This window comes from Pseudoliparis swirei, chromosome 4, assembly GCF_029220125.1.
Source record: "Pseudoliparis swirei isolate HS2019 ecotype Mariana Trench chromosome 4, NWPU_hadal_v1, whole genome shotgun sequence".
NCBI classification, from domain to species: domain Eukaryota; kingdom Metazoa; phylum Chordata; class Actinopteri; order Perciformes; family Liparidae; genus Pseudoliparis; species Pseudoliparis swirei.
This window is the reverse complement of record NC_079391.1, coordinates 8,713,442-8,732,162: the sequence shown is the minus strand read 5'-3', so window position 1 is coordinate 8,732,162 and position 18,721 is coordinate 8,713,442. Positions and strand designations below refer to the sequence as shown.

Here is an 18,721-nt window from a genome sequence, read left to right as displayed (position 1 = left end):
AGGAGTAATCACACGAGGTGATTCTCGCCAAACCGTCCCACCCCGTTGGGGAGGTCGGCGATTCATAATCATACTCGCCTATGAATCGCTCCTCCCGTGTAGGCGATTCTGAACCGCCTATCGCCCACCGCTCCTGTGAGATTCACAAATCCCTGCTGCTTTGCTGGAAATCACTTCTACTTACAGACTCTGGTCCGGGGCTCCGTGACGTCACGAGCACCAAAGCGCTTAGATGTCACGTGACAATGTTTCCATGGTGACGGACAAGGTCGCGGAGATCGAAGGCACTGCGCGGATGTGTCGGCGTGTACGTGCTGATCTGGAGTCAGTTTGGTAGGATTTGGGTATAAATAAATTATTTCATTTAAAATATGGATTTTTATTTAAAGATATTCATGTAATTTGCATGCAAAATAGGTCTACCCGAACCAGCGGACAAAAAATTCAACCCGCGGCAACAATTCAAAAGTAGCCCAATTCCGCGGGAAAACCGCGGACCTGGCAACACTGGCCGCGGAGCATGTCGGGGCGAAATTCTCACAATAACTCAAATAAATGCCCCGCCGGATGATAAAACACATTTGGGGGGACTTGATGACAGAGAGAGTAACTTTTATTCTTAAATACGGATGAATAAAAAAAATGTTTCTCCAGCAAAAAGGGCACTTTTCTCATCCAGGGCAAAGGGGCTGGTGCTTGAGCACCACTAGGGCTCTATCTGTGCACGTGCCTGAGTATTAGTATTATTATATCCAGGATAAGATAATAATGTGTTCTACATTTTCAGGCCACCAAGATTTCAGTGCACACAAATAAGTGAGTGAAAAGCCTCTTTATCTCATATGTAAAATAGCAAAATAAAAATGTTTAAGTGTCTCCTCTGCAAAAAACAGGCCTGCTTGGAGAAACAGGCGTTTTTTTATCTCAGATTATAAGCTTTCTGAAAAAATCTTCTTCTTGGATTTAGTGTACTTGTCAGATTACTTGTTTCACAGTAGAATAAGGAACGTCATATTGATTTATGGAAATCATGTGCAAATGCATGCACTGAGAGGGACTGTTGACTTCCTCACCTGCATACAGAAGCAGCTGTGTGACCTGTTGACATTTCACTTGCTAAATAGTGAGGAAAAATAAATGCATATAAGCCATACAGTGCTATAAAGCCATTGGACATCAGTAGGCACCAGCAACACAAATGCCTGGAAGTCTTCTCCCTTCCTGACCCCTCTTATTTAGTCTAATCCCGTCCTTTGTGCAGTCTTCTTTATATTTCACGAACAATTCAGGTGAAATAAAGTTCACATTAGCCAGTAACTGAACACTTTTTGCCAGTGTGTGCGTGCGTGCGTGAGTGAGTGCGTGCGTGTGTGTGTGTGTGTGTCAGTCTGACATTCAAACTGCCAGCTGGCGGACAGGAACATAAAACAGGAAATTGCTTTTGGAACACCCAATCAGAACAAGCTCACGGTAAACAGGAAGAACCCGTCACAGTGGTCGTGTCAGGTGTCACTCATTTTCACAATGACCTGCCGACATGCCTTAGTGTACATGTCATTCATCTCCTAATCCCACCTCTGGAGCAAAGGATTTAGGATAAAATATTCCATTCTCCAAACCGCTTATCCTCGTTTAGCGAGGCGCTGGAGCCGATCCCAGCTGACATTTGGCTAAGGCAGGGTTCACCCTGGACAGGTCGCATGTCCATCTCAGGGCACATATAGAGACAGACAACTAGTCATGCTCACATTCACACCTACGGGCAATTTAGAGTTCAATTAACCTGCATGTCTTTGGACTGTCGGAGGAAGCCGGAGAACCCGGACGGAACCCACGCTCTCTATATATAATATAGTCATATAAAAACAATGTTTTAGGCGTGGTGTCAGTGAACTTTCATTAAATACACAAGGCATCCGAGTGACTTTTGGCACTTTAATTTGGGACCTCTGCTGTATACCCCCCTCGCTTCCTCTCATTCCTGCATTTACACTGTCATATAATATAATAATAAACATTGTAAAAAACGAGAAAAAAAACCAAGATGCACGACACTACCCTACTGTTGTTGTTGTGTACTAGACAATATCAAAATATGTTTACTTTGTTGATAAACTATACATTTAGCGTGTGTTGATCTTCTCACGTCTGTGTGACGAGGCAGCAGCCATAAAATATATTTTCTTATTCACAAATATGTTACTGAAGTTCATATCGTTTCACACTACTGGAGGGTCTATCTGCCAACTTAAATACAATATTCCTTGAAAGTATGTTAATGAATCCTCCAACAAATGACACATGAAACCCAGAGTGTTGCATCAAACGGCTCCAGTGGCTCCAGCCACTTCTCCGTGTGATCAATCCTTGGGTGTGCTCCCTATCTTCGCCCCGCATTGCAGAGGCGGGAAGATACGGGTGTTGACATGGGTCCTTGAATGTTGTACTGTCAGAGACAAACTGTGTGTGTTAGTGTGTGCACACTCGAGTGTGTGTAATCTGTCAAGGCCTTAGAGAATAGATCAACAGCTCACACAGTCAGAGGGCCGCTGAAGACCCGACAATGACTTGCTCACGGTATCATGACGATGCCGTGGTCGATGTGTGACAGGGTCAAACATGCAATTATCCTACATCCCTTTGTTTCCAACTGGTGCAACTGGTGCGTATCCTTCACTTATGTATCCGTGTCGGGCCACACACGACCATGAACCATGCTACCACATGGAAGACAGTGTCATATCTATCCGTTAAAGGGAGGAGAAAGTAAAAAATGGAAGGCCGTTTCTGCAGGACACGGTGATGTATAAATGCTTTTTAGAAATCATATAATATCAGGGAGAGATGAGAATATTCAAGATTAAGATTCTCAAATGATATTGTCACTTGAAAATGCTTTATGATCTTGTGCAGTTTTAAAGATTATCTCTTCTTTCATAAAAAAAAAGGAATACAAAGACGTATTGCCAATAAGTTTCTATATATAACATATATATCAAACAATGTCATGTAAGCAGCAACAAGCACATCAATTGAAATATTAATTGAATAGGTGTGTGTTTAAAAAAATATATAACTTACTGTAAAAAATGACTTTTAAAAGGCAATTGCACAAAGGTGGAGTAACAAAGGCTGACAGACTATTGTGGAATAAAAGCCTTTATTAATTTCATAAATGTCGTGTCATTTTCTTTTAGTGTTCCTTTGCAACCGTAATTATGAAACTCTCAAACCCAGAAGTCTCCTACCTTCAATGTTTGATCAGCCTTGGCTCACAGGCACGCATGTTGTTACTAGTAAGGGAGGCCAAACTGATTTTCCCTCTCTAGATTTCCCAAGCAGTACCAGCAAATTCAAACGGCGACAACCCTGCATGCCTAACAGTTAGGCTGCAAAAACACACCGTAACCTTTCCTGGAGATGTACATTCCTAAACAGACCGACATGAATACCAACAGCGCTCTAAATTTAGAAAAAGCAGAGTGTGTTCTGGTTCAACAGAGTGCCAATTTGCAAATGTGACCACAGACCATGGGAGTGAAAACAGCAACGTCTCCCCTTCCCTGTGGGATTTGAATGTTACAGGGAAATCAACAGGGCTCCTGTGAAGCTAATCAATCAGTCGTTGTATCTGTCCCCCCCCCCCCCACACACACACACCTCTATATATACAAGTTAGAGAAAAATGCAGTGCAGTGGACACAACAACTGTTCTCTTTAGCCCCTCACAAAACAATAATGGCCTCAGTCTTCTAATTCCTGGAGAGGAGAATCAGGTTGAATCACAGAACGAGGCTGTGGCTTCATGCGTGTGTTTTTTTATTATCATTGTAACAGTTTAGCTCCACGCCTTCCTTTTTGTAATAGTTGTTTTCATCCTGTCACACCATCTCGTCAGTCCAACTCCCCTCACCTGCCTCTGATCACTCCCTCGTTAGTCCCTCATTCCCTTCACCTGGTCCTCACGCCCTTCTCACCTGCAGCCCATCCCCTCATTAGTCCCTCACTATTTAGCTCCCTCACTTCCACTTGTCCCCTGCCAGATTGTCTTGTGTTTTCGTGCCAAGTTCTCCAGCGTTATTAGAGTATATTCCTGACCTGACCTCTGATTCTCTGCCCTGCCCCTTTTTGGACTTGTTTGCTTCGACTGATCTCCCGGTTTTGACCCAGCCTGTTTCCAACTAAAGACAGTATTCTTTGTTATTCCCGTCTGAGTCGTGCTTTTGGGTCCACTCTAATATGCCGTGACAATCATCCAGCTCTGAAACATGAATGCTAAGTCAACACTATTCAACTTCCAAATGTCAGTGGTGATGACTGTGTCTGTCTGTTTTTATTATGGTCCCACTCAGCATGTGGTGTGTCAGTCCTGCTGATTTTCACCAAGACGTGCGTGCCCTCCAACATAACTACTTATCTACTCGACATATGCTTTTGAAATGTATCTCACCATATGCTCGGTGCTTCTGTCCCGCTGATTTCCAGGAAGTCGTACTTGTCCTCGAATAAGAAGTCGGTGAACACGAGAGCTATCGTGTCCCCGGGTTCGGAGAGGATTGACCACGTGCAGTCCAGGTTGTTGTCGTACTCCGCCGGGTATCCAGGGCTGGTTATTGAACCTGCAGTGCCTCGCAACGTACCGCCACATGCTCCCTCCGCTGGAGAGAGAGGTCGCACGACAAGGAATTAGAAGAAGTAGCAACTCTGAAGAAATGTTATCATATTTCAAACTCTGGTTTTCGTGCACCCTCTCCGGGGGTTAGCGTGATTATTTCCTAGTTATCTATAATTGTCTTTTATTTAGATGGAATATTGTAAAAAAAAACACACAAAAAACATGAGGGTTATTTACATTATATCATTTAAAAATTGTTTTACTGTTTATTTTGTATCAAACTTTCATTTATTAATTGCGTTGTATGAAATTGTATGTAAGGTGCTACTGATTATTTGTTTGTTGGTTTAACAGCTTAATTTCATACGTTGTGTATACACGTAGAATCATTTATTTTTAGATACATTAAAACAATTCACATTTTTACAACTGTAACAGACTGTCAGGTGTTTCGGTGTTGCAGATGGTATGTCCCTTCGGGGTTGCCGTAGAGAGAGAAGGTAACGGGAGTTTGGGGGGAAATAAAGAGAGAGTGAAGCCGTGGGCTGAGCGAAACGTTTGTTCTCCCGACTGTTTGTTGTCATGTGATGAGTGCACCAGATACACAAACCCACAACGCTATAACACAACTAATAACAATAATAGTCATTTTCATCAATTCTATCAAAGTTACATCTTCCTGAATACATCAATGGTACATCTTCAAACTCTTCACAAAGTAATTCATGTAAAAAAAAAAGGAGAAGCAGAAATCCAATCATTTAATTAAAGTCTCTGAAAAACACAACCATATATTAAAGTGTGTTTTGCGGTGATTTATCACAAGATACTGAATACTGAGCTGAGCTGGTCAACCTGATGATGAAAACCTGGACATAACTGTTCTAGTCTGTAGACTAATGAGCCATCAGAAGAGCTTTGCTTGGAGGTTTTAGGCTCCAATGTTCATACAATGGTTTGTTATGCTTTAAAAGTAAGCTTGTGACCTCATGTTAAGGTCCTTCAACTCTCATGACCCAACCGATTGTTTATATGTCCTTAAACATTGAATCGGGTCATATTGACCCGAAGGCAACACAAGGGTTAAATTACATCCCGCTTTTCTTAATTTGCATTAGGAATGCCTAGAAATACATTTAACTTATGAGCTAAGTGTTTTGGAACACGATTATGAACTATTTCAAGAACGGGAAGATATATGGTGTAACGGCTGACATTGAAAATAGAGAAGAAAGAAAGAAAAGATCTTACCTCGACAAAAAGGTGAGGGGAAGTCCCACTGCGCTCCACTGCCAGCTGATACAATACACGTGAGGATGCTGTGTCCCTCCAGTACAAAACCTGACTCACAGCTGTATCGGATCTTGTCACCCATGTTGTACCGCAAACCATGAATGACTCCGCTTGGGATAAGGCCGGGGGTGCCACATGTGTGGCTAGGCAAGACTGAAACACAAAGAAGAAAACAAAGAAAATGTCATGAATTAGTTATATCATATCTAAAATAAAAATATATATTATATTTGTGACCCAGCATTGCTAGTCACATATTTCTATGAGCTAAAAGCGTTTTCAAATCAAAGATTTCCGCTTCTCTGAATGTTTCATTTGAATATTGTGTTGCTTGCCAGACGAGGTAAAACTATATCGTATTTATCAAGAAAAAAAGCAGTATTTTCTCCTGACCTCCAGGTTAGGAACCATTAACATAGGATACATATTTCAACAACAGTTTTAACAATATCTCTTGAATCTAAACTGGTAAATTATGTGATGACCACACACAACTGAATGTCAAACAAATCTCAGAATATCAACAACGAAGTCCATAATTATGAATCATTCCTGTTTACAGAGGAAACTCAACCATCAGAATTGACAACATAAATTACGAATGTGTATGTTTGTAAATATGTGGACGTGACCGTGTGGCATTGAGATCTCTGCCTAGCATTTTCTCCAACGTGCATCTGTTGTTGCCAGTTCTGAGACGACGCAGCTCGACAGCGGGAGCAACTAAAGGCGGCTCATGGTGTAACCGGGCCAATACCAACCTGTGACTGTTGCCAACACGCCTTCGCTCTACAGAAGGGGCATCGGCACAGTGCGGCCTGGATGAACGCCACAGTGTCTGACCCCAGTGTACACTGCGTGTTGTGTGTATTTGTATAACTGGAGCATGTTAACTTGCTGGGTGTATACCGTGTGTGTGTGCACGTCGTGTGTATCCAAATGGCTAAATGCGATGTGTACATGCACAGTGCAGTGTGTCTACTCGTAAGTCAGTCAATCGGTGTGTTTGTGGACGCTGTTCCAATTAAACGCTAGCATGGTAATTAGACAAAGCTTCACCATGAGACCCTGAGAACTAGGACAGGGAGAAGGAGGGAGGGGTTGTGGGGTGACAGGAAGACAAAGAAGAAGAGGAACTGGAGAAAAAAAGAAAGGAGGACAGAGGAGAGAGGAGAAAGAAGAGGGGGAAAGACTTGCGACGGAATGATGGAGGAAGGGAGAGGGGTACAGGAGGAGATGGCAAAGGGTAAAGACGAAGACTCCAGGTCGACAGGAAAAGAGAGGTGAACTAATTACAGTGGGTCTTAAACATGTGTAATTTACACTAATGGACTCATTATTGGGATTGTATGAAGCCATGCATCAGAGGCAAGTTACTCACGCTCAGCTGACCATGCCGAGCGCTGTGCAAACATGCTGCCTGTTTTGTTTTAACAAGTTGAGACCATCAACTAAAGCACTGACTGGAGGATGGGGAAAGAGAGAGAGAATGAGATAAAAACAAAAAAATGGGTCTGAGACGTTAGTCACACTTATGTAACCGTGCAGTCCTGTGTCTGCAAGGCAAGCCAGCTTGGTACACACAAGTGTTCACTCTTTTATGTCTGAAATAATCAGGGGATAATTTGGATGGATAAAGTATTCACAAGTATTTTCAGTGTCCAGCTGCATGTTTGAGAAAACATTTCAGTTCTGGAAATGAAGTGTTCTGTTTTCAGCCACAACAGAAGAGCCTTGCTGAGACGAGATTAAATCGCAACATAATATTTGGTTTCTGCGTGCACAAATGTGAATTGCCTGCAGTGCTAAAGTTGGATGAATGTGAGATACAGTGTATATGAAGTGTCGCTTAATTTTGGCAACATTTGGCAGGTGATATTATCCACTTGTAGAGGACTTCATATTCATACACATGTTTACTGCAAGTGATGCTTTACAGCTGTATTTAAAGGGATTTAATACACTTTTTAATATAAAAGGAGTAATCCACAGATTACTTTTTTTTAAGCCACTTTTAGGTATATATCTATCATTACTTTAACGAGTGTATTCTATTTAATATGGACAGCTCCTGGTGTGGGGATTAAGTCTATTAAAAGGTACCAAACAAATAATAAGAAATAGCAGTATTGTTTGACTTTAATCAAACTATTGTGTCTCTTTTCGATTAAATTTACATTTACTTATGCTGCTTTATAAAACTAGAAATACTGTATATTAGCACGTTCCAAAAATAGATAATCATGAGACATTTTTAACATCACCAGCTTCAATGCTAAGATGAAACATTACAGATGGAACTGCCAAATACAGGTAACATAATACTGCTGTGTGTATGGCAGACATAACACAATGATGAGAAAGATAATGTCTGATTCCTCTACCTGTATAAGCAGGGCGTAATACACAGGGCATGCACAGAATGCTGTGGTGTGACCATTTTAAACATACAATGCAACTAGGTGTTACACTTTTGTCTCCACCTGACCTAATTGTTGTATTTTGTCTTTAATGTTGAGAGCAATATTCACAAGAGAGTAAGTGAGTTATTTTCACTACAAATTCAGATAAACGATACATTGCTTGTTTTATGTTGACATCAATAATCAGTATTATCTCTGGTTACTGCAACTTTTTTGCAAGGTTCATGGAGAGAGTAAGACTGGTTTTGTGCACACAGAGGATTTGTTTGCCTGGTTTTTAATCAGCACTAAACAAATTTGTGTAGCTGTAACCTCATGACGGGGAAAGTTCACATTAGCCGCTCGCAATTGTGTTAAGTCGAATAATCACTTTGATTACTTAATGTTGGACGACTCCTTTGTTTTTCATTCTATTATATTCTAACAATTTGTAAGTCAAGGTCATTTGGGGTTATCTCACAAAAAAAGGGTCATTACAGTCCTGGACCAATCAGAATACTAAACATGGTCACATGGGAACAAAGAACTGCTGTTTGCTCGTGAGCAGTGCAGTCCTCATTATTTAATTACAGCTGATTTAGTGGGAATTAAATGTTCCAAACGCAGAAGTACAACATCCACAATTTTCTTATGACGAAACATGTTTACAATCTGAGATACCAATATACAAAATTATACATTTTGAAATAGAAGCTTGTTTGGATGGTACAGGTGCTGCCTGTTTTACAAGTTAATTTAGAATTATGTATCCAGATTACAACAATAAAGCCCTGCACTTCACTCCTGTAAACTTCCACTCTTACATTATAATAAATATTTATAACCTAATTGCTGACGGTTGGTCAGTGCCACTTAGTCAGCCAATAAAGTTACCATTAAGCATGCCCTTTTCCTAAACCTAGCAATGTGGTTTGTTGCCTGGACCTAAAGTTTCTGTGAAGACAAAAGTTTATCTCTAAAAGACAATATACCTGCCACATCCAGAACTGACGTTAGAAGGGTCAATGTTTGAAGCTGAGAGCCACTGACCAAGCGTTGGTATTTGAAAGGGTCGAAGTGAGAATGTGTTGTTGATACACGGCTTAGGGAGGAAAGCTCAACTGTACAGAAAGAGTTAGGGTTAGCCATGAGAATATGATCCCTCACTGGCTTCCCATTCATTAACTTGGCCGGGGAATTGGATCCCAGTTTGAGCTGTGTGTGTGTGTGTGTGCATCAATGGAGTAATGTTCTGTGTGTGGTTGTCTTAAACCCTGTTCATGTGCGTGTGTGTGTGTGTGTGTGTGTGTACGTGCGGTTGTCTTCAAGTGACTGATGATGCTCCTCTCTTGCAGTTGTCCCTTCTGGCCCTTCACAGCCTCGGGGCAGGTCAGTGTGTTGCTTTGGTAACTTGAGGAGAGGCCATATTTAAATAGTGATACAGAAGTGAGTAGCGGGAGAAAGGTGACGACATCAAGGCTAAGCAGCACTGACGCCAGCGTTCAAAGTGTGGGGAATGCGAGAGAAGACTCCAAAGTGGAAGGACAGCGAAAGAGTTACGAGAGGAAGGAAAACTTGTGTAGAGGGGAAAAGAACGAAGGGAGGCGAGATCCAGAAGGAATGAGGAAGTGAGGGAGACAGGAAGGGGAGGATGAGAGAGGTTTTGATAATGGCCTTTGTTAAATTAATAATAAAGGACTATCATTATTTTGCAGACTGAAGATCAAACCTAAAACACTTTATTGTTGCTCCCAATGCAAACTGTTAGCACTCACTAACCCAAGACATTGTCTGCCTTTCTGAGTGCGTCTACATTGAAAACGCATCTGTCCGTGTGTCATATATGAAAGGCCCGGCCTAGCGGCTCCTGAGAAGCAATTTATTCAGCAAGGTGCTCTGCACTACCTCTACAATGCTCTCTCTTACAGTATAAATATACAGTGACACACATATTTGCTCAGCATCCACTAAAAATAGCAAAGCAAACAGCTCCTTGAATCTGTGATAGATGCTCTGAAGCAGTTGCTGGATATAAAGCCAGCCGTCATAACCTCTTGCTTTCCCCCTGTGGTTTAAATGCAGTACACTAGGGGCAGATCAACAATCATTCAATTTCAAATAAAACACTCAATGCAATTACATTTATATTAAATACAAATTAATGATTACTCGACTCAAAAATAACAGGTATAATTGTATTAGGTGATAATCGTGCACGTTCTATTTATTCCAAGTGATTGTGTGAGCGGTGTGGTCTGTGGCGTCAGTAAACACTTGGGATGCAAGTGGAAGATGACCCCGAAATTACCTGACGGTAACAAAACAACTGGAGGGAACTACATTTGTATCCACAGCATGTAACTTGCCATCAGGCAAAGTTGCAACAGATGTTTTGTCAAATCTAGCTCCCCATACCTGGCCAAAAATAAAAAAGTTTCTAGTTTGGTTTCCAGGGGGCTGTGTAGTTAAAACCAAGCGGAACCAGAACAAATGTCAAACCGTGTGCACAAATTGCCAAACGGGGCTTTAGGACAGATGTTAGCATTTTAAATGTGTATGGGAAAATGTATCTTTCAGAGCAATTAAAACTTTGGAGGATAAGTTTACCTTTTTTAAATGAAAATAGTTCTGGACTCTATTGCATGAAGCTTAATCCAAAAATCCTGTTGGTGAAATGCAAAGTAATGTTCTCCACCCTCGAAATACATTTTCACAAGTCGCTCATTCTTGCACTAACAGCCTTGATCAGTGACATTTAGAGTCGAGATGTTTGATCTTCAGACAAGCAAGACAAGTTATCAATACTACAATAGCAGATTGGCCCATTTATAGCAGATGTTGCACACTCAACAGTCCTAGCATGCAGTAAGTGTTGGGAAAAAGTGCATACAACATACTTTCACCTGGCCACCATCCATCACTTTGAGTCAGAACAAATCACTTCTCATCGACAACTCTTCTGGGACTTTGAGTTCACAATGAAAGCATCTTTCAATAAGCGCAATCCATAATCCATTAACACCTCTACTCAGTTCCCATGGTGTACATGTATTAACAAATAGCAATCGCCATACTCCTTTAATCTGTGATTCTTGATGTAGAGTTGTTGCTGTTGGAAAGATGCCAAAGCCCCGGAGCTAAATGGACTCCCCAGTACTGCAAGTGCTCCCCAGGTGTAAATGCATTAACAGCTTCACTGACACATTGAACACAATAACTCTAACCAACCAAACACTAATGGGGCTCCTGGCCAAATGTGGCCCGGGGCCAAAGCTGAACGAAGGACCGACTCCCCACCTGCTGCGCTCCCTTAGTTTTAACATTTCCCTCAGCCAATCATGTACATTTAAAAAGTATTCCACCTTCAAAGACACACCTTTGCTCCCACTACTGTCTCCTTGATTGTTTCATTCCCTGCACCTGCCCTCAGCCTCTCCTGTCTCCTTGATTGTTTCATTCCCTGCACCTGCCCTCAGCTACTCTCGTCTCGTTACTGTCTCATGTCGTACACCTGTCTCCATGTCGTACGCCTGTTTCCCCCTCTATATATTATGCCACTCTTTCCCTTGTCTCTTGCTGGATTGTTGTCTTTTTCCCGTAGTGCTGTCATTCGTGTAACGAGTGCATATTCCTGATCCTGCCTGTTTCGACCCTGCCTGCCTGCCCTGACGCCCCATTCGCTGCCTTTCCCCATTTGGACCTTTTGCCTTTTTTTGGAACTTTTGCCTCATTAAAGAGCATTTTTTGTTATACACACCGAGTCCTGTTCGTTCCTCTGCACATGAGCTCCTGCCCCTCGCTACCCGTGACGCCAGCCGTGACAGCTTACATGGCTGTCGATGGTTTCCCTGTACATAATTTGTTTTCAAAGAATCATCCAATTTACTTTAATAGGAAATCAAAGTCCAGACTTCACTTTATTCTACAACACAGAATACCATAGAATAAACCGCAGCATAATGAATCAGGGCTTGTCAAATCACAAGTTGCATAGGAAACAACACCAATGTATTACAACTGTGACATGTGACCCCAAACACCACTGCACAATAGCATTCTGTGATACTACGCTGAGAGCTCAACTCTATTTAACTCTTAAAAAGTTACATTTAAGTTCTGCTTTCTCTTGATTAAACATATTTAAATGAATTACTGTAACACACGCCTTCTCTACTACGTTCCCTCTGTGGAAATATATTAGCAGGGCAAGTGACATTTCCAGCAGTGTTTCTAATCAATCACCTGCTAAACAGAGTAATCACTGTAGCAGCTACAGTCTGTTAAACACCAGCTCTCCAGCTCGACTATGCAACCAGGAGATGTTAGTTGCTAATAATCAACATCCCAACGCTGTGACTGACAACACTAAATAGATCAACAGCCACAGAATGACCAGGTCTTTACCAACAAACAGGGAGTAAAAACATATTCTATTGTAATGCGTGTCTCTTCAATCAAACCCTTTCACACGACACAGATGTGTTTGATTCATTATTCTGTGTATATGTAATAATGTAGCTCTAAGGATGCTCAAGTTATTGTTGCCATGCAAATTGCTCAAGTTCTAACAAAGTTAATGTTGTCAAATGCAAGTTGTTATTGCATTTCTACCGTTGAAAAGCTACTTGTATTGTAACTGTTCACTCCTTCATATCAGAGCAAGGTATAACAGCGTTATATCACTTTGCTAATGTACAGAATAGTCAACCCAGAGTGTCAGTGTATGTGTGCCTTTATTTTGGGCTACTGAGAGCAGCAAAATACCAGAAAATGATTCTCAGCCTTTTCAGACCCTCAGCACTGAGGTGTATCTGTTGCCAATAACAATATTGTCGCAAAGAGAACCATTACTTCTTGACAGGACCTGTTAAATTGAAGCTTGTGTTTGTGTTTGAAGCCTTTAAAAGTATCCCTCCTCCCCACTCTCTTGTGGGCATTCCACCTCAACCCGGTTCTCTCTTTCTTCTTGTGTTTTCTCCAGTCGTGAGCTGTGGTGCTGTCTACCAATTCAGTAACAATGGGAGTCTCCATTTATTCAATTTTGGGAGCTTTGAGTGCTCGCTTTAAAACATTGTGGCCACTGATCGCCAATGTGAATGGGGGTTTGGGAGCAGACCAAGAGACATCTACAGAAGCCCACAAGCTGCCAAGGCCAAACTCTTTCTGCCTGTGGAGATGCTGTGTCTGTTACCTTGGGCTGATATATGGATACGGTGTTGACCTTTATGTGCCTGGATTTAAAAAGTCTGTTTGTTCATGGACAAGCACCACTGATGTGAATTTGTAATGTTTGAAAATATGATCATGTCCACAGCTTCATGAATCCAGCTAGCAGTTGGATGTGGGAGACATGAGAACTATGCTGTGCTAAGCATTTTTATAACATAGGGGAAAAAAAGTAAGATACTGTATCCTTGACAAGATACGAGTGAGTGCCACTTATAGTAGGGAATGATCTTATTCGTGGGCTCCGCTTCAGATCAATAATAGTTCAAGCTTCTCAGCCGTAGGTTACTGGCAGGATGCCAAGAGCTGCTAAAAGTTGGCCAGACACATGTTCAAAGCCCATAATTACCACTTTAGAGTAGTTGCAATTAGGCTGTAAATTAACCTCTGAATACATGTAGCTGAGACGAGGGTCTCACTGACTCAGGAAAACATCGGCGTTAAGCTGGTGCTATTTTGCATTAAGGCATTAGGATACAAAGTGAGGACACTGCCCCCTAAGGCGTTCTAGGCCACGACTGACTTGGAGAAAGCGGTTCGTGCGGAATAGATTACAATTCCCAGCTGGACTGGAAGCACTGGGGAATGAAAATAAACTAATGAAGTTACAGAGGGACAGGATATACAGGACTGTCTCAGAAAATTAGAATATTGTGATGAAGTTCTTTATTTTCTGTAATGCAATTAAAAAAACAAAAATGTCATGCATTCTGGATTCATTACAAATCAACTGAAATATTGCAAGCCTTTTATTCTTTTAATATTGCTGATTATGGCTTACAGCTTAAGAAAACTCAAATATCCTATCTCTAAATATTAGAATATCATGAAAAAGTATACTAGTAGGGTATTAAACAAATCACTTGAATTGTCTAATTAACTCGAAACACCTGCAAGGGTTTCCTGAGCCTTGACAAACACTCAGCTGTTATAAATCTTTTTTTTTACTTGGTCTGAGGAAATATTAAAATTTTATGAGATAGGATTTTAGAGTTTTCTTAAGCTGTAAGCCATAATCAGCAATATCAAAAGAATAAAAGGCTTGCAATATTTCAGTTGATTTGTAATGAATCCAGAATGCATGACATTTTTGTTTTTTCAATTGCATTACAGAAAATAAAGAACTTCATCACAATATTCTAATTTTCTGAGACAGTCCTGTATATTTCCTTTTTTAAGGGACTAAATATAGAACAGAGGAGAATCTTTATTGGCCTCTAGGAATTGATTTAATTATAACATGAACACATTTTTTTCAGTTCTACTCTTTTATTCTTGTTCTAAAACAATATGTATCAGAGTGAATATATGCAAGTCTGCAGTTTGTCTTTTTTTATTTGAGAGTTCTGGAGATGTCATGTCCAAATAATATCGTACTCTTCTTTGCAGCATCAGTGATGGCTAATGGATTTACTTTTGATTGATGTTTACTAATGGCTTTCCTTTACTTTTGTTATTCTATTTTCTTTGAATCCCATTAACAACAATGTTTCACTTTCAAAACAAATGACTGAGCTGCTCATAAAAAGGATGATCATGTGACACCCTCCAGCTGTATTGTGGAGTTGCAAAAATCTTGCATTCTGTGTTAGTGTATAAAGTCAAATAAAATCATTTAAAACTACTTGCAAAGTTATAAAATGTTCATTTATAAATGTTTATAAATAAAGTTCATGCTGACAAAAATAGCTTCATGGGTAAACTCCTGACTAAGTCATACTGTACTCGATGCCCAAACTATCTAGTTACAATTATATGAAAGCAACCAGTCAAGTATAAGATTAATTGTGTTGAGAAATGCATTACTGAGATGAAAAATAATGAAATGTGTAATATTTAAAGGCAACAAACATCAGTTTGTTAGTAGTCGATTTTCATGAGCCTACTGCAAGAATGCCTGAAGTTCCCCACACCTAACTATGGCACAGTGGGGTGGCAGACATGGTATAGCATCTTCAGCCAAAAAACCTTAACATCTCTAAAACCACATCCATTCTTCTCATCATTCTCCTCATCCCTCTCTTCCTCTCCAAGAGAGCACAGGCAACACATCCCATTCCATGTGTTTCCTTCCTGTCATCAATAACGGCAAACTCCACCTGCTGTGCCTTCCCATAGTAAGAGTGGCCTGCAGGTCCTGAGGCTGGATTATCATGGACAGAACAATGGAGAAATGGCCTAATTTGTCTGATCAAAATTTGCATGTACGTGTGTGAGCCTACTTCTGCACACACACACACACGCACACACACACACACACACACACACACACACACACACACACACACAGACAGGAAGCATAAACATATAAGCATGCCCTCACGGATGTACTTTTTTTTAAATACAGTGTTGCTAATTGTGTGTTATGACAGACTAGTGTGTAAGTGTACATCAGCCTTGCACATGCTATATTATTTTTACATATATTTCGTGCTTAAAGTATCTGAATCCACTGGTTTCCTCCCCCAGTCAGGTAGCAGATACAATTTAAGTTGATAACCAAGCAACAGATTAGACTTGACAGAAACCAGAAACCAGAATTAAGCTGATCAAGAAAAGTTTTACAACACTAATATCTGGCATGCTGTAAATATTAAACATGTATGAATGCTAACAATATAAATAAGAAGGGCAGAATACAATTGAACGAAACAGGAACACAAGTGTGCATTGCTCAAATGTTGAAATGGACATTAATCATTGCTGTCCCTGTTGCTTCTTCCACAACTCTCTCTCCTTGGTAGACACACACACACACGCACACACACACACACACGGTGTAATGCATCTTCATTTAGCCGAGCTGTCCTTTAGGCACATTTACATCTGTCAACTCACGATACACAATGGATGGATGGGCTTGTATGTGTGTATCTTTCTTATTAATGCTTTATGTGTGTGCAAATCAATTTGTCCTCCTGTGTGCTAACTGCTAATGTGTGTATGACTTGTGCATTTATCTTGTATGTATCTTTAAGGACAAGTGTGTCTTCTTGTTTGCACATGTGAGCAGATGCATATTAGCTTCTGTCTCTGTCCACATTAATTAATGTATGTATGTGTGTTTGTGTGCGTGCGTGTGCATGTGTGCGTGCGCGTGTGTGTGTGTGTGTCTATGCATGAGTGCAAACCAGCCAATTTCCTTGGTAGGTGACAGTTCATGGTCCCTCGGCCAGCACGGAATTGTGGGTAAACTCGATGTCACAAACCATTCTCATATATCATCAGACTGACATACAAAGACACACACACACACACACACACACACACACACACACACACACACACACACACACACACACACACACACACACACACACACACACACACACACACACACACACACACACACACACACACACACACACACACACACACACACACACACACACACACACACACACACACACACACACACACACACACACACACAATGCTTTAGTAACTTTTTGAAAGCATACAAGGTTGCATCATAGCTCTTGGAGAAAACCAATAGGCAGTATAAATGCATAAATTGGACATTATGTGTCTAGTTTGCATCTTTTCTACACATGCAGTTCATACAGTTCAAAGAAATGTGCTTCTGGCTTAACGACAGAATTTTTTTAATATCTCATATTTTCATCCAATGAAGATGTATTATGAAAAGGGCAGAGCTTACTTTCAATGCACAGGATGTTACATAAAGAGGACTTTGTATTGGAGATTGAAAGCCAGGAAGGAAAAGGTCTATTTTTGTTTACTCCATGCCCAATTGTGTCAAGGAACACTGTTGGAAGGGTCGCTCTGGGGGCCGACAAAAGATTCACAGAAGTGGGTTGTAACGGAGTCAGAGAATATTGTGATAATGGTTAAAAATGCCATGTCATTATTCCCTGTGCCTACCTTTTATTATCACTGCATTTCACCAGTAAAATGTCAAGGGACAGCCGAGACTTCAGGTCATTTGAGTTTTAAAGGGCATAATACCTGCATTATTCATTCTTCAGCAATGGCATGATTCTTCAGCAATTGCTCGAAGCAAAAGCGAAGAAAAAGTCCATTAATCATAGATTAACTACATTCACCATTAGTATCTTATCACATGTAAATACATTTATAAAACAAGTCAATACAAAACACAGACAACTGTCCACATAGCTGTTTCAGGAGGAGACTAGTGTCTTGGGGCTTATTTGGGGTTCCATAAAATGATCCTTGTTCCTGCACTAAATGGAGAAACTTGCACTCATGTGACATTAAGTTTGTGAAAAGGTCAATCGGCTGTTATGTTCCCCACATAGGAGGCAAATAATAAAACGTTTGCTCAGCACACCACAAGATGACAATCTGTCCGACCGTAAAGTTAATGTATGAGCTACAAATATTGCGATTGCCAAATCGTTATCCCAACATCTTATACTAGCGTCTACCAACCATGTCACGGAAATTAGAAATATAAATGATGCATTTCACAGACTTCTTTTGTCTGTCAGCTGTAACTATGCTTACATACGGCTATAAAACATGAATGGGGTGACATAATTGAGATAACACTGCTTTCTCTCATAAATCAACAATGGCAGGACCTCCAAATCCACAGTAACTCCCATGGTTCAGTACAACATCAATCAAACCAACAATGGAGGTGGACAGACAGATTCTATTGACACGACCTCCATACTGCAAAATATGTCTGAAGATATCGGCATCCGTGCTCTTGGAATACATGTTTAGTCCTTTACACCAAAAAACCTGTTTGGAAGCCAAACCAGTGTTTGGGCTCTACTCTTTCACGCGCTGTCCTTGAATGTTCAGCTTCACTGCAATCCCCCGTCTGTAATATGGCCTTATCTATCACTATTTTAAAGCAGTCATTCTGTCACTCAAGCATCACTGTCACAGCGGGAGCCCCATTGTCTTCTGTTCTGCTCGGTTGAAAGCCGCAGCTGATACTAACGCTACACTTCTCGCACGTGCAACACAATAAATGTGAAAGCAGAGGAAGGCCTTGAACCTCTTCGGGGAAAAAAAATCGTTGACAGTGACATCAAGGTTAGTAAGTCATTGGGAAGTCGGTTTGAAATAGCAAAGACGACAAAAAAAACCTAAGCATTGAGGAATAAGGAATGTTATGAATAACAATGCATTTTTAACCGACACAAAATAAAACATTCTATATGGTGTTCAAGCAAAAAGAAGAAAT

General features: G+C 40.8%; 1 protein-coding gene across 1 annotated transcript in view; it reads right to left on the bottom strand.

Annotated features, from left to right (window-relative positions):
• LOC130192607 (CUB and sushi domain-containing protein 1-like) overlaps positions 1–18,721 on the bottom strand; it is a 269,833-nt gene that overhangs the window by 146,490 nt on the left and 104,622 nt on the right. The window contains exons 4-5 of the mRNA XM_056412699.1: positions 5,867–6,061; positions 4,451–4,658 (exon numbers count right to left, since the gene is read on the bottom strand). Coding sequence (XP_056268674.1) covers positions 4,451–4,658; positions 5,867–6,061 — 403 coding nt within the window. The remainder of the gene's footprint in view (positions 1–4,450; positions 4,659–5,866; positions 6,062–18,721) is intronic.